The sequence below is a fragment of the Chaetodon trifascialis genome, chromosome 12 (genome assembly GCF_039877785.1).
Source record: "Chaetodon trifascialis isolate fChaTrf1 chromosome 12, fChaTrf1.hap1, whole genome shotgun sequence".
NCBI lineage: Eukaryota > Metazoa > Chordata > Actinopteri > Chaetodontiformes > Chaetodontidae > Chaetodon > Chaetodon trifascialis.
Window position 1 is genome coordinate 12,567,769 of NC_092067.1, and position 23,708 is coordinate 12,591,476.

General features: G+C 44.2%; 2 protein-coding genes across 3 annotated transcripts in view; one reads left to right on the top strand and one right to left on the bottom strand.

Moving 5' to 3' along the window:
* gpm6bb (glycoprotein M6Bb) overlaps positions 1 to 23,708 on the top strand; it is a 387,662-nt gene that overhangs the window by 50,119 nt on the left and 313,835 nt on the right. The window lies entirely within an intron of this gene.
* Positions 1 to 23,708, bottom strand: part of igsf3 (immunoglobulin superfamily, member 3) — a 72,081-nt gene that overhangs the window by 39,819 nt on the left and 8,554 nt on the right. The window contains exons 1-2 of one of the 2 annotated variants that reach the window (XM_070976774.1): positions 19,930 to 20,059; positions 14,117 to 14,497 (exon numbers count right to left, since the gene is read on the bottom strand). In XM_070976774.1, the coding sequence (XP_070832875.1) occupies positions 14,117 to 14,363 (247 nt within the window). In that variant the 5' untranslated portion in view covers positions 14,364 to 14,497; positions 19,930 to 20,059. Of the gene's footprint in view, positions 1 to 14,116; positions 14,498 to 19,929; positions 20,060 to 23,708 lie in introns of those variants that run through there. The other variant, XM_070976773.1, reaches the window with a different exon arrangement.

Consider the following 23,708-nt stretch of genomic DNA (forward strand, 5'->3'; position numbering starts at 1 on the left):
CACCACTGCACTTGCACTTTTAGAGTCCTCATCCTCATAGCCACTTTCTAAGTCTTAAAATAATGGGTTCTTGATGTCAGACAGAGGAACAAAAAGGCATTTTTTCCAATTCTTGCAGGCACTTGTCTGCTAAAATGTCAGTGGCAAATGCCAGTAGCAGTTTTAGCGGCTGCAGCAAGCTACCTTATCAAGCTTATGAAACTTTTAAAAGTGGCGTTAGATATGCACCAGATGGCTGCATATAATGACACCTGCATGTCCCACACAGAAGGTCTGGTGGGCAAACTTCAGATTCAATTCCCAAATTCAATAAAAAGGTGGTGCACACTTCTGCATGAGGACGACATCCAAAGCTCGACAGGTCTGCTGTGTCTGGTGACACTTGCTGAGCCATGATTGTACGAATGCTTTTCAAAGCATGGGTTTAGCAAACAGTCAGAAAATGTATTATTGATGTCCTATTTCATTCCTTTATGTGATTCTAAATGAATAAAAAGTTTTTGTAGAAAATGAAAGTGAAATTATCACAACAAAATCCAAACATAATTGCTACACTTTTTAATTGTAGCCCACGCGGCTGGACTTGATGCCGTGGGGTACGCCTATTTAATGAGGAAAACAATGAGAAACAAAGGCACATTTGTTAATCTGTGTGGATGATATTGTGGACTCACATGCAATTATTTGTGACTAGCTGACAGCTGTCAGTCTGCAAAGCTGTCAAATAATAGATGTTGACACAGCTAAGGTCTTGGTCAGGGGCATAAATGATTTTCACAATACTGAATACATTTTGGCACGATGAGAAAATGTTTCATTAACACATCGCATTCATCCATGTAACAAAAGCAACAGGATTCAAGACTTTTTCACGGCCGCATAATTACTGTGTCTGCAGAATGTAGGAACTTGATTACACAAATTCTTAGCTCATCAGCAATCAGAATAATCAATTAGTTGTCTTAAATATCGCTCAGATATTTCTCAAATGTTATTTTCTCTCTGCAGATGAATGCAGCCATGCAGAAGTCAAAATCATGACTGTATTAGAGGGCTGGAGGAGATTGGATTTGGGCCCGTCTAGCATTTCAATCGTCTTTCTCCTCACATTTCCTGTTTATGTTTGCTGTCATAAGAAGGCAAAAAATAAAAGGTCAAAGATCATCTGTGAATATTACAGTCATGCCAGAGATGTCACCCTTTTCACAGTAATAACTACTGGCTCAATCTCAGTAAAGGGAACACCATCACCCTGCAAACAGAGAAATCCAGAGTTTTCTACATTTATATATATATATCTGCTAATATGATGTGGCCAAAAACAGGCTAGATGCAAAGTTTTCCTTCCTGAGCTCGTATGTGTAGAATAAATGGGCTCCTTATACATTATGAATGCATTAGCAACTGTTTATTACAAGGATCACAGACCACTGATGGAAAATAAACCCCAATATATCTCAAACTGCTTCACATCGAGAAATTAAAGAAAATTTGTCTATAATTAGTTATGTTTAAATGAGGCACTGTGCGTTGAACGTCTATCACGCTATCCTGTATGATCAAAGAGGCTTCCACACAGTCCTATCATAACACACCACATCCAATCTGCTGAAAACGCGAAGAGAGATGAAATAGAAATAGGGGAGGATAGAGGAAAGGGGTGACAGGATATGAGAGATCTTACAGATGCTGTTATGAGATTTTCGGTTAGAAGCTGTGAGGTCTCCTGCTAATGGAACATCAGTCTGAGTGGGTGTGGGTGTGTGAGTGTAAGTGTGTGTCCTGTGCTATAACATGAGGTCACAATGACTGAGAGAAAAAGGCCTCTTTATTTAATAAAGGGGTGTCTGAAGCATTCCTCCCTGTCTCCTTACACTGTCATTCTTCTTCAGGTCCTGTCCCATTTTTCTGCTCACAATTTTCTCCCCACTCGAGCTTCCATCCCCCCATCGACGCCCCCTCTCTCCACCACATTATCTGGTGAGTTTCCTTTGCGTTTGACTAGTTGCTTGTCAGCACCCAATTATCACTTTTTCTGTGTTTCTTGGCCTGCTTCCTCCTCCAGCTCGCTCTCTTCCTGACTGTCTAATGCACAGACAGGCATGCTTTATCGAGCGCTGATCACTAACCAGCTTGTACTCTACATGTCAGTCAGACAATGACCCGACTGCACTTTTTTTTTTCTGTAATCCTAAGGGGTCATAAAACCAATGAACGGAGTAACATCTGCTCTGTGTGAAAGGGAGAGAGAAACAGAGCTCAGCCCCTGTGGCTATTACAGCTCATTATACCTAAAGCTAGTATGGGAGGCACATCAAAACCTCTCTCACTCTGTGTGTGTCTCTCACCCACCCAAACACACACAGATAGTCAAGCCTACGGGGACAGCTGCTCTCTGACACACTACGAGTAGTATAAGTGACTGAGGTACTCCCCTCTGCTTGCCCCAGACATTTCCTCCGGAGAGTACTCATATATATTAATATCACTGCACAAATTTACATCAGTAATTCGACCATACCATTTTGATTATATCACTGCAGCATGTTTTGAAAGTGTTTCATGCAATCTTTTTTTTTTAAATATAATATATTTATATATATATATTTTCATTCTGCTCTATTTCACGGGTGCCTTATTTTGCTAATAATTTCCTGGCAATGATCTGAATAAAACAAGCTGAACTTCTGTCTCTGAGGATGCAGACAGAGACACATGGAGAACGACTGGATCTCCCAGCCAATCTTATCTGTCATTTCAGCAAGGAATGAACTGCATCTGATGACCATCTGGTTCATGCAACATTGGCAGGAAGTTGATAGGTTAAACACACCGACATGTGAAATTAACAGGTTATCATGCTAAAAATTTGCATACAACATCTGGCACAGGAATGATAACATGCCAACATGCTACAGTTTTGCATATTAGGTTTTTTCTTATATCTGCTCAGTGCAATACTTTTATATTGTGAGTAAGTTAATGTATAATGTGTTGCTTATAGTGAGAAAATTTATACCAAATCTGCACAACCCCTCAGCTCTATGAAGCATTTTAGCATGTTTCAGCTCACAGCTAACACAGACATAAAAGAGGGCGAATATTGGAGGTAAATTAGACAGCTGTGTGGCCAAAAAAAACTAAGGGACACACAAAATAAAGCACTGCTGAAATAATATACAATATCACATGGAAATAAGAATACAAAATGTATATGAATACATCTAAAGCACATTCCAATCATCCAGGTTTTACCAGGTTGTTACTGGACTCACATCCGTGTGGTTTTCTCACTGGACGGTTCAAACGGAGAGCAAGAGGTACAACAAAAAGGAGAAAGTAGGAGAAGAAAAGAAAAGAAAGATGGCCAGCGAGTGAAGGAGTGGGCTTTGTTATTGCAGAAGGAGAATGGTGACGTGGCGTTTAAAGGCTGAATGTTGTGATAAGAGAGCGATCCGTAGTGAGAGGAAGCTTTCAAATATGAGACGCTGTTTACACAAAGGCAGAAGAGGAGGATTTAACACTAACTAAAACGCGCACAAACACACATGGGCGCACACACATATACACAATATGACACAACCTCTCACTGAGGCCCAGCCAGGAAATGAGCCTGAGTGAGCGTGTTGGGAAGATGGAGCGTAAGCGGGAGATTAGAAGGCAAGGCGTGAGAGGAGGGGTAGTCTGAAGAGAGGTGGGAGTATGAAAGACAAATCTTCCTAAGAGCATTTGAGAAGAGCTGTGTGCAAAGCTATCGTTGACTGAAATCCTTTACAGCATCAAAGATTTACTCATCGTGCCTAAACACATGAAATCACAGCAACCCCCCCCCCACCGCACCGCCAAAATTCAGTTTCGCCCTCGCTCTTTCTTTGCCTTCACTTCTCTTCTCATCTTCATCAGCTTCAGACACACTTTCTCCATCTTCTCATCTGTCATACTTTCCTTGGCATTTTCCATCTACTCTTGTATCTAAATAACATGAATTACAGCAAAACACCCTGAGCCCAAGAAGAGAGAAATCGTACAGACGCCACCTCTGTGTGCGTCCTGGAGGTTGTTAGCACATGTGCAGGGTTCTGCTCTGTCTGCCAACATCAGCGCAAACACACACCCCAGAGTCATTACCACGTCTACACACACACACACGCAACTCTGCAGATACTGCCATGCAATAACTCGTCTACCTACAGGCACACATGAACGCACACAGGCACATGAACACGCGATGTCCAATCATTCGCTTTCACACTCAAACACACCTTCCCACTTGTACACTAAACAGCATTTATCAAGTATATTATGAGTCTAGTATTACTGGAGGTGCAAGTATTAAAACTCAAAAGCTCCATCCCTGTGCTGCACTTGCTGTCTCTCCCCCATCTTTTTGTCTTTTTTTTCTCTCTTTCTCTCTCTCCCCTTACAGGAGCTCCCACCATCTCCCTTCATCCCTCCCTCCATCCGTCGCTCCAGCCCCAGATGGTAAAGCACTGTGACCAATTAAAGGCTTCCCTGAGGATAGAACCAGTTATAGCCCCAGCCATCTGACCATTTCTCTCTATGTGTGTCTGTGTGCGTGTCTGTGTGTGTGTGTGTGTGTGTGTGTGTGTGTGTGTGCATGTGCGTGCGTGCGGCCACGTAAACCTTATGAAACATATCACTGTGTTTTCATCAGTGTACAAAGCCTTGTGTTTGGGCCTGTTTCACACGCCTTCTCCCCTAAAAAGGTACACTGGCATATGCGTCCAGGAACACAGTCACATCTAAAGCCTTTTGTATTGTGCACAAACACACAATGACAAGATCTAGCATATCACTTCGTTAGAGCACAGCACAAGGCAGGGATTGAGTGGAGCGGCGAGTGGAAGCTGGCCAGAGGTGCAGAGTATGAGCAGGTGTGCGTGTGTTGTGTTGGTGTCTGAGAAACAGTGCTTTGAGGGAGAGAGAGAGAGAAAAAAAACAAGCGTGGCTGAGGGAGGTGGGCAGCACTCAATCACCAGGCACCCATCCAGCAGGGCAGCAGATGAGGGAGCAACTGTCTGTCTGAGCTGCCAGCACTGAGGGGAATTAGGCATATGCCAACCCCACCCCACCCCTCTCATTCTCTAACATACGCACACACATGCACACACACATCTCTCTACCCACATCCCAAGGTGGCCGCCCTGGCATGGCGGCACAGGTGGCGACATATGTCTGCTGTCTACCCCCGAGTGAATGAACAGGGAGGGACCGGTCATGCCTCTGTCTGTTTGCGTTTGCACGTTGTCTTCGCACTATGTCAGAAATCCTTCCCAAAGCTTACAGATATCTGCGCGTGTGCATTATTCGATTACAGGTTTTAGATAGCTGCATGTCCCTCCTGAGATGGAGCTTTAGGGGTCATCAGTTTGCTTGCTCGGTGCTGCTTGACCAAAATGAGTTTAGCCTCTGAGGCCTCTCCGCTTTCACTTTTCACTTGTACTCCAAAGAAGCCGGCGGGTGACTCTGCAGCCCACACCGAGATTCATTACATGAGACGTTTTAACTAAACCTCTGTTTCCCATTGCAAATAACGAGGCAGTGATTAGCATGCTAATGAGTTGGGCGCGATGCTAATCTTTAAACTAGTACCAGCAGTCCTTACTCACAGGCCCACGCCGCGAGAGGGACGAGGAGGAGGTGAAAAGCGCTGCTGCACTCAACGACTGGCCTCTGTGGGATCAAAGGTATATCTGCTGAACCTCTGACCACACCCACGATCGTAGCTGGATGTGGTCTATCAGTGCGCTCCAAAACCCACCATGCACAGTGCTGGTCTGAGATGAAGTGGTTTTATCTCCATTTCAATTTGGCACACAAAAAACTGTGCAGCAGGTAAAAAAAAAAAAAATCTGTGTGTATAAACAGTGTGACGTTGTGGCTAAATCCACACAAAAAAAGGTACCTCAATGTTCCTGCCAACTCAAACAAGCTGTAAAGAGATGATATTCAAGTTTACAACAGGATTTTCATGATGTGCTGCTGATTATCAGTTGACAGATACTTAGCATCGCACTTGTTGCCTCACGTCGCCTGCTCTTCATTTAATAGGGTTTCCCCGCCCTTGCAGCGATGTAACAATCAGCGTGCTGGCACGGCCAAATGGAGTGCAGCCTATGTGCTTGTGACCATGGCCAGCTGCGTTGCACAAACAGCTACATCCCTGCCAACCACTAGTTGCCTGGGTGCAGTTACTCCTTAACATTGCCATTTGTCTACCTCTCCACACATGGGATACATCACTGAAGTGTGTGTGTCTTGAACAATATGCCTCAAGTGAGGGCATGAGTTCCAATGTCTATGCACGAGCATACTGTATAAATGTGCGTGAGTGGAATCTGATGCCTGTGTGCGTGTGTGTTTGTGTCCGTGTCAAAAGGCATTATCAGATGTATGGCTTGAACCAGGAAAAACCTCCTGCCCTCCACGCTCGCTCAGATAAGGCTTCAAAGCAGCCGCCAACATCAAACAATGCGGCAGCAGCCTGACTGTCCTGGACAACACTCACATGAGTCCTGGAGGCTATTATAGTGCAAGTTCCACTCTTTATGACACACATTTTAACGACATGAACACAAACACTCGTTAGCATATCCATTCACATCCATATTCATGCTGAATTCATATTCAAACTGTGGCTGTGTTCTGTTAATCTCGCGGAGAAGAGGCAGCAGGCCCCTGAGGGTTAGCGCTTAGCTAAGCTAATCAAATCAACTAGAGGAACAGTGGCACATCTTTAGCCTATTATATAAACATTAATAAACATATATACACACACCAACACACATGCGCACAGGCACACACGTATTTGTTAACATATTAAATCCTTTCTCATTAGCCTAGCTCAGTAGCGTGGGTGATGAGCTAAATGCAGAGCATCTCTGACATCATTTATATTTTCAGAACAGTAACAACTAAAATTTCCAAGGCAGTGTATGCTTGAAAGTGTGTCTTTAGGCTACAAAAGCGTTTAGATTCATGTTTAATGGCTGCAGCTTCTTAATTGGCAACACATTTGACTCAGAAAGCAATATTTTGAGTAAGAGCCAAGGCTAAAGCGCTACGCAGCCTCATCCAGAGGTGAGAAGGGTCCACTGGGTTCCTATGAGCAAGGCCAGATGTGACTCTGACCATTCTGAACTGAAAATGTAGTCGATCCATTAAAAAATGCATCCCTTCTAAATTGAGTTTCTTATCGGATTAAATGCCCCAACTTTGAGTACAGCTTTTATGAGGACAACATAGATTTAATTTTTCCCACCTACATTTAAGTCAAAACACTGTCAGGCTGTCCCCAGTCTGCACATGTACAGTACATACAGTGCATTACAGCCACAGCTGCTGGACTGCAAAGCATGAAGGAGTCTGGCTTTCCCCTGCCATTCCATTCAGCAGTAGCATTGTCTACCAATGTGATCCGCTGGGTTGTTAAAGCCCTCTTCAGTGATGTTCAGTAGAAAGCGTGTCTTCCGATGGGAGCACTACAGCAACGTCTCTCTCAGACTCAATTATGGGTGCGACATCTGTCCTGACTGACAGCTCGCCACAGTGTGCGACTGCGACAGTATTTGTGTTTCCGTGTGTGTATGCATGTGTCTATGCGCGGCGGGTCCGAGTGGCAGTAATGTTATTGTGCAAGAAGGCCCGTCCGCTAAAGTAGATGAGATGTGCAAGGAAATGGCAAGCCAGACATAGTGATAAAATCTCTTTCCATCTGGAGTCCTGCCTGGTCGGCAGCTTAGAGCCAGTGTGTGTTTGCACACACACACAAAATGCAGAGAGGGGAATGTATTTGTAAATGAAACCGAGAGGTGTTGGTAAGGCCAGAGAAAGGGGGTGCACAAGTGTCACTGCAAGTAGAGACGACGAAGATGAAACGCTCCAGTCAAACACAGGCCGCTGCTCCTGATCAATACCAGCAGACATAGAGATGCAGCTTCTCTTGTCTATTCATCCACACTTTCTCTCCTCTATTTACCTTTTCCTCTAGTACATCTCACTGCATCTCTCTTTGTCAACACAAGGCTTCACCCATATATTTACCTTCTCTCAAAAAATCCTCCTCTGTCTTTATTTAATCACCGGCTCCCACCGCAGTCTCATGCTATGTGCTTCAATCACCTCTGTGCCTTTCTCCTGTGATGAAGCTCAACCTGGGGTGGGGCTGGGGGGGGGGATCTCCGTGTTATCCAGTGTAAATGTTAGAATGTGGGATGACATCTCCACATTCGGCCTATCTCATTAAGTGAAGTGGAGGAGCGCAACTTGGCAGCATCGACTCCCTCATGAAAAGAAAGGCAAGGGGAGGGACGCAAATCAGACACACACACACACACACACACACTCATTTGCTGCTGAGCTCAGCAGAAGCATGATTCAGCCAGCTTACTCTGTATGTATGTTTAGCAGTGCACAGGCTGAGCTATGCTAAGAAAAAAAATCAACACTCCTGTTCTTTGCCCTCTTCAGGAACATTCATGTACATGTACACACACACACACACACACACACACACACACACACACACACACACACACACACACACACACACACACACACACACACACACACACACACACACACACACACACACACACACACACACACACACACACACACACACACACACGTTTGTGTATGCATTTTGACCTTGGGTTGGCATCGCTTCAGCTGGGCCACTGTTTGATCATGTGAAAGAATTCCTTTACTCCACTAAAATGGAGGATAATAAAATAGAAGCCATAAATGTAGTGAAAATGAAAAGTATGAGAGGAGAAAAGGGGTATTTTACCATCGCTTGTTCTGAAAATGAATCGCCCAACAGTTTTCTTCATCCTTAATTGAAATTCCTAGGTCTCATCTTGAGCCTTTTCCCTTCTTCCTCTTTCTTTCTCAGTCTCCTCAATTTGTGCTGGCTAATTGCATTTAGAGCTTGTATGGTGGTTAGTAACTGTATTAACCTTAGGAATCACATCAGGCAGAGACTATTTAAAAAGCACCCTTATAGAGCCAGCTGTATTGTGGGTAATGCCTCGGGGAGGTGTAACCAATCACATTGGAGTCGAGAGGAAGAGCTCATCATTTATTGGTCATACGTTCTATTCAGCATTGCCCAACTACCCATTTCCAATACTGATGCTTCTGTCCCCATTCCTCTCTTTTTCAATTTCCTCATGTCTGCCTCTTCGCACCATCCATCTCACCTCCTTTTCTTCAAAACCACTCACTGCCAAACTTCATTTTTTTCCTAGTGTCACACATCTGAAGATGAACCTTTTCTTCCTTTCTCATGTGTGGTGGCAGTGAATAATAGAAAGAAGCAAGGCTGCTTCTGTCGTTCTTTGGCTCTATTACTATATTACTACAGCACTGGGGAAGGGTGACTACTGCCAAATGCGGAGGCTAGAGTCTGTATAACTGCCAGCATGGTGACTCCTATGTGCTTTCTAGGACAGTGAGGGTACATGGGAGCTTCATAAGTAAGAGCAGTGTGATACTTGTCTGCGCGAGGGCTTGTTGTTCTGCTAGCTATTGGACTCACTCACACACAGGCTGGTGCGTAGGATAAGGACAACCATGATGGCCATGTCAGGCTGTTGTCCTTTTCTTCTGCAATCTGATGTGTAGGAGGAAGTCAAACACACGCACACACACACACACACATACACACTTGCAAACAAGCACTTAGAAGCACACACTCAAACGCAGCACACTGAGCTTAGTCAATCTGTAAGATCAGAGTATGGAGGAGTGCACAGAGAAACCACATGTGACCTTTGACCTTAAAGAGCTACATGACACCCAGATTTAACGCATGTCTTGTGTAACATTTAATCACCAACGGTGGAGCACAAACAACAACACCTACTCCTGGAAAAAGACACACAATCAATGAGAAATAATAGCTTTAGAAAAAAAGAAATAAAGCTGTTTCAGTTGAACCGTATTCATTAACTGAGAGGGACACACTCATGGATCACACACTCAGACAGACTGTGGTGCCACAGCAGCAGGTGAACGAATAACACTGCCACTATGCTATCTTACTTTTGTCAAAGGACAACAGCAAAACAGAATTTCTCCAAACGTTTTCTGTTGCCACAGTGCAGCTCGTGCCTTGATGCTCTGGAACTCCACTGTCATTCAAAAACACATGAAATAGAGGAAACAATGCCTCACTGGTGCATTTATGTGGCATTTGAGAGACATATTCGCTCATTATGATGAGCGTGTCGACTTTGGTTTACTCCTCTAGGCTCGTTAAAGCTTGTTAGTAAAGAAGTGTCAGTGACTACACAGACAACACGTGTTAGCAGTATTAATTTACTGGAAGTTTGTGGTGAGAGTAGAAAACAAAAAGAATGTTTTAAATCTGTGTTAACTGATTTTTTTGGCCACTTGGGGCCATCAGAAAGAAGCTGTAAACACACTGACATATCATCACTGCATGAGGTTGAAACAGTGAAAGTGTTAGCAAACAGCTCATTATCTCCAAATCCAGAATGATACAAAGATTAGCATTTATATGAAGTTGCGTTTCTGGCCACTTATTTTAAGCTCAGTGTTCGGTCTCCACAAACTCCTTTAGGAAATATCTTGCTCATTAACCGCTAAATGCTATGTTCACCAGCTAGTCACTAACTGTCTGCTGTTTGGTCCTGAGCAGGTAGCATACAGTCAGATTTTAGAGTTTTTTAACTGCCTGCAGCTGTTGGAAACAAGGTTGATGAGACCAGTGAGAACAATCCAAAACAGTTCAGTTGCGGGCCGTAAAGCCATGAACTGAAAGACACTACGAAGCTCTGTAGAGCTGAGGGGAAATGCAGAGTTGGGTGATGATTCTCTCTGGATTTTGTCATCAGGAGATTTTACATTCATTCTTAACATAAATATTAGTTATAGGCACTTTAAGAACATAAGCCAACGTGTCATTTATAGGTACATCCGCAGTTGAGATCTCTCATTGGAACAACCTTGCTAGCTGGTCAGGCACTGTCTTCCCTTTCAAAGTCTTGAAGCAATGGCAATGTCAAATCTAACCTTTCTCTATATCAAAGAATCATGACTCTATGATTTAGAGGACATAATCCTGTATTTGTGCCATGGTGGCCAATTATTCTTTTCATGTGTGTAATATTACTGCAATGCCTAAGGCAGTATTGGCACTTAGGGGCTGAGCAGAGCTATATTTTTATTAATCTAAGTTTAGTATCACAGAGGGTAAAGATGAAGAATTCCTTTATTAATCTCCATTGGGGGAAATTCATCTTTACACTCTGATTCTTACTTTATTACACACACAGGTAGACAGAGAAATCCATGCATACAACTGATATGGAGAGGTGTCAGAGTGATGGGTAGGCACCACAGGGCAGCACCATAAATAGGATTTGGTTGCCTTGTTCAAGGGTAATTCTTCAGCTACCAGTCCATCTCCGTATAGACTACCATGCTGGACTCAAACCGGGCACTGCTTTTCCTTTGTCTGCTAATTCCATTAAAAAAAGTGTCTTGGACATACAAAGAGAAAGAAGGCAGGCAACGAACCATGTGAAGGCCGAGGTGTCTAATTCTAGATGACAGACAAAACACACGAAAACACTACGTCATAGTATCGGAGACAAAGGTGTCCAGTTGCACTGCAGAAACTGTTCTCCTCCTCAGGCATCAAGTATTAAGTTCCATGTTAAAACCAGCCTCTGCTCTTTGTACTGCAAGGGGACAGTGGATGAAACACATCCCTGCGAGTAAGCCTTAATGCAGCACTCAGAGCACATATTACCGTGTGGCCTTCTCCCCCTACAATTAACCCAAACGCCCCACAGACACACAAACTCACACAGACACATACCTCCTGTCTGCCCTTCTACCTCATGTCCTTCCTGCCCATATTTCCTCCATATTACTCCCCTGGTTGTGGTTGTCCTTTGACATCACCCTTGAAAGACACATTCTCAAAGGCAGCAACAGCAAAGTTTTTTGTTTTTTTCCCTTTTTCAGCAAGGCAAAAGCAAATTAGGGAAAGAGGCCAGGGCTGATGAATGGAGACAGACAGATGACAGAATGAAAGACAGAACGAGGCAGAGAAGAGGGATAGGAGGGGGAGGGGAGGGAGGACAAGGTATTGTTTGTCTGCAGCAGTCTAAGGAGGCGTGCAGCTGCTGGGGGACCACAGAGGGACTGAAGGATGAGAGAGACCCTGCTGCATACCCCTGACCTCTGAAAGTAGGCTAAGAGGTTAAAGACACAGAAAGGCTCAGATAACAAAGTCCCTCAACACCTCCGCTCACACACTCTTGCTCTCTAACACGCATTTCTATAAATACTGCGTGCTATCAGAAGTGCTGTTTTAAAGTGTCCTGCGCCTGAGCCTTGACCCACATTCAGATCAGACTGCTCATACTTGAAAATACAACTGCTGAGGCCCTGATAGTATTCAACACAAGAACCAAGCCTATTGATCTGTTAAGCACACATTGACTTTTGTTTCTGCAGCCTGACCTGACGCAGACCCAAAAAGTTCTCAGTTTACAGTGACACAGTGGGATACAAATAAAGTGCAACTCCAGTTTTCTGCCAATAAGCATTTGGTTTGCACTTTGACCCTGAGAGGAAGGTCAGCCATGTCAGGGATAAAGGCGCAGAGTTATGGAGGGAATGGAATCCTCAACTATGACAGCTGTGTATTCAGTGCTGCAGGCCTGTTGAGTAGATCTGTGCATGTTACTAGAAGGGAGAGAGAGAGTGAGACAGAGCCAGCGCCAGAGACAGACAGAGACAGAGACAGAGCCAGAGCCAGAGACAGAGACAGAGACAGAGACAGAGACAGACAGAGCCAGAGACAGAGCCAGAGCCAGAGCCAGAGAGATCAGGAAGGAGTAGAAGATGGAAGCTAGCGCTGTTGTTGGAGACAGTCACACATCACTCCAACACACTGGGTACATTATTGAAACAGCTCAGGACAAGGAAATAATACAGTAGATGTGGGAAGGAGGAAGATTAGTTTGTGTGGGTGTGTGAGTGAGGTCGAGAGAGAACACTGGTCAGAACAGATGGGGCTTTGTGTGACGCTGGAGTGCAACACTTCCTCTCACACCCCATCCAAAAGGTGCACAGATCACAGCTAGTTTTTGGACAGGCACTGGTTATTGTTTTGTTTTTTTAATGTGGGATAAGCCTGGTCTGGCTGTGATACAAATTAAGCCTTGTTTTTTTTTTTTTTTTCAAATTGACAGAACATATAGGCAGGGCAGCTGCTTGAGCCCTCGGACCTGCAGGAGCCCCAGAGGCCCCAGCTTGAAAATGTTAATGGAATTTTTTTGGAATAAGCAACAGTAAGCCACAACATGTACTGAAATGATTCAAGGCAGGTAATGGATTTGTACTTAATCACAGAGGCCTGTTGTGTGTAGAGGTCCTTGATCAAAATCCAGTTTTGATGGCCATGGAGTTTCATTGATATTATGCATATGTGGTGCATAGACCCAAATTAATGTATTCTTAATCAAATTACCACAATCTAAATGACGCTCAGCGAACCCGGGGCAGAAGAGCATTCCAGAATAGGATTGCTACTGGTTTTTGGGGGCTTCTGGCAAAATATAATGAAGATGCCATTTGTAGCCTATGAAATGTATGAGAGGTCAACAGGGGCTTGTGGGTCAACTCCCTAGCAGTTTAATCCTGCCCTAACTAAAACATCACATACAAAAGATCTTAAACCTCTCAACTGATATAATCGCACACTGCAACACTGCAACAGAGGTGGGTCACATTACATTAGTGCTAGCAGTCTGAATGCGCCACAGTATAGAAATAAACTTGCCTTGTTGATGTTCATGGGTCATTAGGCTGATTAGGACTCGGGGCTGATTGATCAGTAAACACACATTGTTTCATAGATTTAAACAGCAACCTTTGCTAAGGGACAGTTTGTGTTTTAACACTTTGATCCGATATAACACTGGTGCATTTACAGCCATATGTTAAATGTCACTGCACGAGAATCTGTGGTAACACCGTGTGGTTCACCTGTACACACAGGTGGTTTATCTACACAGTGTATCTGTGAGTGCGTGTGTGCTTAAAGACTCACCAGTGAGGTTAGTGCGTGCACTGTAGGATCCCAGGTACCGCCCGTCTGTGTTGGGTGTGTAACACTCAAACAGACCCTGGTCCTTGGCCTGCACTTTAGTGATGTGGAGCACAGCGGAGTCGCGGGTCAGCCTCTCCACGTAGATCTCTTTGCTATTCACCCTCTGGGCATAAACGGCGTAGGCATAGTTTGGCTGAGCCGTGCTGATGATGCGGATCTCCCTGTCCGGTGCTGACGGTAGGTACATGGACCACTCAAAGTCCTGCTCCACCCCGTCTTTGTAGCCGGTCACGTTGCACCAGATGGTCACATGAGAGCCCTCGGTCCGTATCAGCGGTCCACCTTGCACCGTTACCACTCTCTGAGCCACGGCAACACCGGCTGCAGACAGAGGTGGGATGAGAGAGATCGGGAGAGAAAAGAGAAAGAGAGAGATAGAGTGGATGGGGGTGAAGGGAGGGAGAGACGAAAGAGAGAACATGGGTTACAAAACTGCGTTTTAAATATTTAGCATTTGGCAGAGTTTATGCACCCCACATCTCCCAGGAAATACAGAAACAAAGTGACATGTGCAGCTAAGCATTCTGGAGAGCGCTTACAGAGGTTGAGGTGTGCGTGCACACACATCCAACCACACACGCACACACAGTTTTTGAACGACCACTAACCACTTGAAACATTCAAAGCAACTCTTTTTAACGGCTGAGATCCAATCACGCCCACCGCCATCACACGCACTCACACGTTAACCCTGAGCCACTCGGGGCGGCACTGCAGCTGCACTACAGTGGGGTGAGAGGCAGCCATATGGGAGCTGAGGTGAGAGGTCAGCGCAAGCTGGTAAAACACGAGTCAGCAGGTCCATGTTAAGTGTGTCAAGCTGTACAGGTATTTCTGAAATGGAGAGTAAATACTGTTTTGTCTGGCGCATCCATCGTGATTATTGACGATGAGCAACTAGGGAGCAATGATGCACACAGGCTACAGATGAGAGCTAGACCAATAAATCAATAGAAAAATGTCAATTGTCATTATCAATTAAACCTTAGCAATTACATGTCCAAATGAAGCCAGCTCGCTCAATATTTTTTAAAGACTTTAGCTTTTAACTAGCTATGACTTCCTGATACATGTCTGAAACTGGTCTTCTTTGCCTCACACCGATGCACTGATGCCTCTGTTGTTACCTTTACTCTTTGATTCTGTGGTTTTATTTTCCATCTCATGTTATGCATTGGCTTTATTATTATTTTCATCCTTATGTCATCATACTTTTACTATCATTATCAAGTGGGTGTTGTTCTCCATCTTATTTTACATTCATTTTTTATCCCTGTTTTTATATCCATTCTGTCTTTTCTATGTGAAGCACTCGCTCGGTGCATGTGATTTCTTTGTTGTAAAGCACTTTGAGCTGCAATTCCTGAATGAAAGGTGCTGTGCAAATAACGTTTATCACTATTATCATTATCATTAAATTGATGCATTGCTTTAATTTTCATGAATGAAACACTTTAAGATGCACATTAATTACACACATTACAGCGCTGAGGTCAAAACTGCTACCTGAAAAAACATGCTGATTTATCAAATACCTCGCCTGTCCCAGGCCAGAAACCCCAATTCAGTTTACACATTCGCTCCTTGTGAACATTTTCCATTTATTTATTATATATTTTTATGAGGGCCTACCTTTACTAAAGCTTTTGTAAGGCAGCAGGAATCTAACACAAACAATGTTTCTTTGCAGCTTTTAGGTTTAAGATGAATAAATGAGACTCTTCTATTGTCAAGCATCGTTCTCATTAAAACAAAACATACAATTGGTGGACTGAACCATGAACCGCATACTGCACTGTAGCAAGCTGAGAGGTGATTTAGCCCCTAGCCCCTAGTAAAGACCAATCATTACTATTTTCTGTATGTTGCTTTGTAGCCTATATTTAGGCTGACAACATATGTGAATCTTGCCAGAAACCCCTTGCACGCTCACACACACACACACACACCAAACACATACACACACAGCATTCACCATTCAGGGAACAACTACAAACATCCCTCTCATTGGGGCCGGAGACAACAGAGCACTTACACATACCCCCCAAATCCAGACAGAGCGACAAGTACGCCGTTTCCTGTCTGCACAAGCAACTGGGGATTGCAGCTGTGTTTGTGAGTGTGCAAGTGTGTGTGTGTGTGTGTGCGTGTGTGTGTGTGTGTGTGTGTGTGTGTGTGTGTGTGTGTGTGTGTGTGTGTGTCTGTGTGAGAGAGAGAGAGAAAGTCTGTAAGATGCTGTGTCTGTGGGCACAATGCTTGGCATTAATAATTCACCAGAACAGCTTTTTAACTTCAACATCCTCTCTTCTCTCATAGTAACTTTCTCCCACACTTCCACTACACCCCCACCTTTCATTCACTGTTATTAGTGTGAGTGCATTTACGCCCATGTATGTGTATGCCCATGTATTACTCTGTGTTTGTGTGTGTATCATATGTCTTATTTCCTTCCTGCACTCGAAGCTTCAGGTCTTTTGTTACTGTTTGAGACTCATTTCACTCATGAGCCAATAAAATCTTTACAAATCAGGAATTTCTTTTAGAGCCCTTCACTCGGATGGGAATTGAATTCAGTCACTGTTGCATGCCAAAGGGAAAACTGATTAAATCAATGGCTTGATTTCTGCTACAGGACACCCACAACACTCGTCGGGATATAAACTGAATGCCACGTTCTTAAAGAAAAGGAAAATATGGCACAATAATCTGCATATCAGCTGCTGCAGAAAATCGTAAAATATCACAGTTACAGCAGACAACACAAATGAATGTAATGTTAAGCTCACTGTAATGTTGCTGTCCCTATAGGAATATTACAGGAATACTCCTGCATACAAGGTTTGATGTGATAAAATGAATCTACTAGTGCTGCAACTGTACTTTTTAATAATTCTGTACTTGTTAATATTCCCCACACGCACATTTCTTACATTTTTCATGCTGTCCTGCTGAATAATACAGCACATTTCCTGATGCTCTCTTTACAAAAATACAATAAACATAATCAATAACAAACTAATCATTTAGGCTGGTGAGCTTTTTCTTTTTTTTTGGCAGCACATAGAAATGGAACTGAATAACAAGCCACCCAAGAAACAAAATACAACTTTCTCTTCAAAAGAAATGAAGATGACAGACGGCGTGTTCCTCCACAGATGTCTGTCGGTAGCTGTAGATGAATACAGCCTGTTAGTGACAGTACATTTTCTCAATGTCTGAAAAAAGCTCTGTGAAGATATTCATGGTATCAGCAGCTAATATGGCTGGCACACTTTCAGTCCCTCCGCACTTCTCTTTCCACCTGCACATGCTGCTGTAAAAACTAGAGGTTGTGACCTGCTAAGCTCCTGACCGCGGCATTTCTAAAAGTCAGTTAAAGGAAATCTTTCCACGGCGTGCAAACACCAAACACTCTCGACTTAGAAACTGTGATTGACAGAAAGCCCATCATGAATCGTGCTGCCTGAATCTGGCTGAGCATGAGATGGGGTGCATTAGGTAAGAGGCAGCCATCTATTCTGGCTCAGGCCTTGTTCCCGGTATTTCGTCAGTGTGCTAATCTGGCGGCGCCCAGTCTCCCCACATTCAAGCTGAGATCAGGTCAGAGCTGTACCGCTGCATCACGGCTTCTCATGTTGCAGCTACTCATCTAGAACTGCTGGATATATTACTCACACGTCCCGAAAGAAACATACTACTCATACTGTGTTGGTGCGCTCAGAGCTTTCCTCCGCTCGCCTGTCTCCTGTCAGCCCCCAGAAACAAGCTGCCTCCTTACTTCTGATTACTCTCACTCCCTTCCTCCCATCATCAATCCTTTCCTTCGTCCTGCCCCTCAACTCTCTCTCTCTCTCTCTCTGTATACTCCTGTCTCTTCTCGGTGCCTCGCGGTTCTCTGCATCTTTTCAGGCAGGATTTAAGCAGCTCTGTGAAACTTCAAAGTGCCCATCGCTCTGCAGGCTGTTTAGAAAGGCTGACAATGACATACCAAACCCTGCAGACCTTCAACTGATCGCTCTATTCCACCAACCTTCCACAATAATCCTGTGCCCGCAACCTCCCCCACTTCTTCACCTCTGGCTGTGCTGCCTCAATCGTAGAGTGCCCATATTTTCTCAACAAGGCCTCAGATTTTCTATTATTAACGCTCATCTCCATCTCTGCATACCGCGGATGTCTCGCTGCCCCACTCCTCCTCCCGCCGACGCTCTCTCTCTGGCGTCCCCCTCCCGTGTCTCATCTCTCATCTTTGCTGCCGGTGGCTTCCCACACAGGACGCAGGAAACATGCGTCCCGTGTTAGATGATGGTGGATGACCATGGACAAGCTCTCTAAGTGACCTTGCTGTTGGTCTACTGGAGCATACGGAGCAGATGACTCCAAACACACACACACGCACGCACACGCGCACACACACACCCAGGGAAAGCTGCAAAGAGGATTATGCTAAGGGGAAAGGGGGTTAAACACTAATCCAATCATTTGTGGCCAGTGTCTTATTCTCAGTGGAAACAGCAGCAAGGCCACTAGCATTCATGCCTAGTAGTCACATCATCACTCTTCTGCGACGCAGGATAATTATACACCTCGACAGGTGTATAATAAAAACACCGCAGGGTGTAAATAATATAGAGGACATTCACAGCGGTGCAGAGATGTGCTAATGTGGAGATTTGGGTTGTCCATCACCTCTTCTCACTTTGCTTTCACTCATAATTAAACACACACAAACACACACAGGGTGAGCAAGTACCTCACCTCAATTTGACATCAACAACCAAAGTATCAAGTATAGTAAGTAAGTATAGTATCAAGTATCATGTATCTGTATCTGCTTTTCTGCTGCTGTACTGTCAAGCATGCAGGGGTCACCTCGTAAATTCCGAGAAGACACACATACACACACAGAATAAAAGAGGAGCATCATCATCAGCTGGAGTTACTTCACGTGCATGTGATTGAGTAATTGAAAGGGAATAGCAAAAAGAAATTCTGAATGTTTGGCAAATGAACTGGCTGGAATGAGCATGTACAGAAGAGGCCAATTAATGATGCATTCACCTCATAAATCATGACACGCTTCTCTGCCTTATGTGGTAGTAGATAAGCCGCTTTTAAAGAGCCTGAAAGCTCGCGTCTTACTATGAGCGACGGGGTCCAATATAAAGCACTGTTTTCTGCTAAAGTTAGAACAGCTTTGGTTGTTTCACATCAGAGATTTCTGGATTTGTGTTTTTCTCTGCGTGATTAGAACAACAATCAGAATTGTATTAATAAGGTTCTGACAGCAGTTGTGGGATGTTTGTCAATGTTGCCAAGCCACTGTCAATCAAATCTGAATAAACCACACCCACGGTCCTGATGAAGCAGACCGGCTTAGTTTTGGAGTATTAAACTCTTAATACTAACTAATAATGTTTTTTTCCTGAACTTTAACTGTGCTGCTTATTATGAATATTTGATGATATAGAGAAATGCTTAAGATCTGAAACCAAGTTTTAGGGACTTTAATGAAAAAAACATATCGGTAACTATATCAATAGTGTTGATTTTATCCTTTGGTTTCAGATCAAAACCAAATGTTGTGGTACTGCCCACCCATGATGGTGTGTGCGAACAGCAAGTTTTTCTCCTCAAACTTTTCTCCAAAAACTTTCAGGCAAAGTTGAAGAGCAGGGGAACTGAAGTTAACTCCAGCCAGTGAAATATGAATTAATTATGAACATGCTTGCTAGACGTATAACAAAATGAACCTTGTCAATGTCCTATCTTCCCCAGGGAGGTTCAGACTCATCCCACAGATGTAAAATCTTGTGAAGATCCTCAGACAGCGAGGTAGTGAGAAGAAAAGGGGAAAAGAAAAGGATGGCGTGGTGAGAGGAGAGGAAAAAGAGGAAGCTAAAGAGAAAACGTTTTGTGCTGAACACCACAAAACGCCCTGCACTCAGTGAATATACAAGCTGACTTATGCGCTGCACATATATGTGTGACAGAAAGAAATAAACGGAGAAGAAAGATGAAAAACACAAGAGTATTTTCCTCTCCACAGTTCTCAGTGCTGGTTCGCCATTCTCCAAAATCACTCTGAGTCTTCCTCCCTCTAGGCCCCTGAAAGCATTTGACCCTGTTAACATCATTACCAAAGGGAGCATGAGTGCGAGGGAGACAGAGAGATTCCAAGATGAGGGAAAACTGGAGGGAAAAAGATGAAAGGCGAAGAAAGGGGAGACGCTTTCGTGCGAGGGAAATGTTAACATTTAGAGAGGATGCGGCACGGTTCCAAACGTATCGAGCGAGTTTCCTGAAATCGTGCAACAAAATACATTTATGTGTGTTCTGCTATATTGCAGCTTACGCAATGACAACTTCTCTTTCATGTCCTCTCATCATCTCCATCTAAATTCGACAGAAGTGAGTCTGTGCCTCTGCTGATGCTGTGAAAACTCACATTGTCCTTGGCTGCTCACTCATGGTACACGGCACTGGGTAAGCATGTCATCCTAATGTAAACCATGTAATGGAGTGATGACAACCCCTCCCCACTCTTCCGTCCCCATAGCTTTCTCAGATTCACGGATCCTTAATTGATGGGCCCCAGGCTGCATCGAATATTACAATTCAGGCATCATTCTCTTGGTCTTTTTCCGCTCCTTGTCCTTCCCGCGGTGATAATAATCATCTGAGTCAGAATGTAGAAATCAGTGTAGCAGGGCCATCATTAACAACCTCTGACCCTTTCGCCAGCTTCAAAACCTTCGACAAATCCCATATCCACTGCCTCATTTATTAACTGGGATGTTCGAGAGAGACTGCATGTCTTTGCGCTCAAGAGGAAAGCTAAAGGATTCTCGGTGTTCAAGGCAAGCTGCTGGAAGCCTGTCAGCTGGGAAACAGGTGTGACACTCAGCGTGTGAGTGTTCGACATCGAGAAATGCAGCGAGGAGGGGAGACTAAGTGTTCTAACTTCCATTAGAGGGCCAGTAATACAGGCCAGCAGGCCGCTCTAACAGCTGAGAAACGGTAACAGCAACTGCCCATTACATCCACGCAGCTCTAATCAGAACAAGAACAAGAGCGTACAGGAGTGCTCAGAGAGTGGGAGGACGAAGAGGATATACAGTACATCACTATTTCATCTTTGTATGGCTCAAGTAAGGAAAGACAGGTGGTGTCAGGGGTACATTTGCACGGATTACAAGATGAGGACAGTTGCACGGATGGAGTTTTTGGAAGCTAGCAGTGTCGAGAAAGACTCTCCATCATACTCTTCACAGGTTTGGAAAGCAAGCAAAACAACCAGAGGGCAAATAGAGTACCAAACTTAAAGGAGACATATGCAGGCTACTTCAGAGACTCCCACTATCTCTAGCTGGGGTAGAGAGAGTTTACTTGCAAATCATATACCTCCCATAGCTTCTCTTATTACACTTATTCACTTTCCGGGCCAGAATTAGATGAGAAGATTGATACCACTCTCATAAGCGTGCCCCTAATATGAAGTAGCAGCCTGCAACGGGCTAGCTTAGCTCAGCATAAAAGGCTGGAGAGAGGGGAAAAGAGCTGGCTTGGCTGTGTCCAAAGGTAACAAAATCTACCTACCAGCACCTCTAAACCTCATTACCATAAATCTTACAGAGGGTTATTTGCTGGGCTTTTCCTTGGCTGCCAGCACTAACTCTCTGGAGTCTCCACCTTTCGCCTGGCAACCTCACAGCAACAACAAGACCTCAGGAAGTTGGCGCTGGAGGCCGAGAAATGGCTGCGTTAGCTTTGGACAGAACCAGGCTACCAGTCCTACTCTGGTTCCACTCATGTATGCTAAGCAAAGCGGCAGCACAGTGTTCAGACAATGTTAAAACACGATACATTAATGTTTCTGCTTTCAAGTTTCATGTCTTTAGGGAGTCAGGCCCATGTCAGACCTTAAGTCTACAGCTCTGAACTGGGATTCCTGCGTTGTGTCACACCTGGGTCATGCTGTCCTCTGCTCTCACTATGCTAACTAGTCCTAATTTATGGGCCCCCTGGGCTACAACAGTCATGACCCCACCTGCGCTGTTGCTCATTACAGCTGGCGAGGCCAGGATGGACGCAATGGGGGGTTTTAAAGTCAATTCATACTTCCGCGTCAATGTGGTACTGTACACTGTGGGTGTCCGTGGCCACTACACTGTAAATGTAAATAAGCAGAGAGGCTATTGCTTGCTTAGCAGAAATGATTTTTCTATGTGGGCTGATTCAGACTTTCTCCTATTCGTTTGAAATGCTGGTAGTATTTGTGGATAGTGTCAACAGCATGGAGCAGATGATAATCTATCCTTCTCTGTTGAACAGCTGCCTCTTCATCCTCCCTCCTACACCCTCAGCTGCTTCTCCTTCCTGTTTGACCACGATGGAAAACAGCATTTGAGTTTTATTGTTTCACTGATCATTTGAAACACATAATCAGCATGCAGTGATTCCTCTCTGAACCTTTTAAACAGTGTTTTCATCAAATACCTTCAATCAAATTTCTCATCGGCAATGCCAGACTAACCGCATTCCCTCTCGCTATACGCTGTTTTTATCTCCCTGTCCCTCAACATGAAGGCGAGGGAATGCCCATGTGATTACTACAGGACTTTATTAGAGAATGATTATATGGCCCTGCTGCTCAGCTCTGCAGAAATGCAGCCAAATGGCAGAGCCTGTGCAGAGCTATAACTCAGTTGCTACACCAGCGTCACACACAGTATGGCACAGCTACAGTGACATCTCCACATATAAATACAATTAAAGCCTAAAAACCGTTTCCTTACCAACCCTATCATCAATAAATAATTCAAAGCCAGAGAGATGGCAAGAAAGACAGCGAGAAACTGCAGCTGGGTAGCAATGTCTCTCTTGCCACTGTTTTGCCTCAGTCCAAAAAGACAACAGTAAAAAATTCAGCGTTTGAGATGAACTCATTGGACTGTCGAAAGCTGTGAGATGCCAGGCTCCGCCAGGACACACACTCACGCTGCATCACTTATTCACACACCAAATAAAGTTTAAACACTATGCTACGCTCCACTCTGTTCTACTATACGTGAATACAAGAACAGATCAGCGAATATATGCACTAAACTGAAGGCACCTGATGAAGGAGGGACTTTCAAACCTCACGTTTCTCACTATTTCTTAGTGTAATAGTTTGCATGTTGTGTAGAGTCCATGTAGGCCTGTCAAAGCTACGATTCTGTGGGTGACTAAGAGCCTGGTAAACATTTTCAACGTGACAGGTGGTTACAGTTTGTCTGTATGTGATGAATAGACGATGTGCCTGTGAACCATGAGGAAGTGTTTAGGTTAGTAGTTAGAGATGCCAATCATCCTTCCACAGAGACGAAGACCATTATCTTATCTACTGTTTATTCCTGTTTTTAACAGTGTGGGAGACAAAAGGGTCAAGATATGGGACAGAGGCAGGTTGTCAAATGGGTTGATTCATCACAGCCCTGCTTGCACATACACACATGCTGCCAGTGCATTAAGTGCCTCAATCTACTCC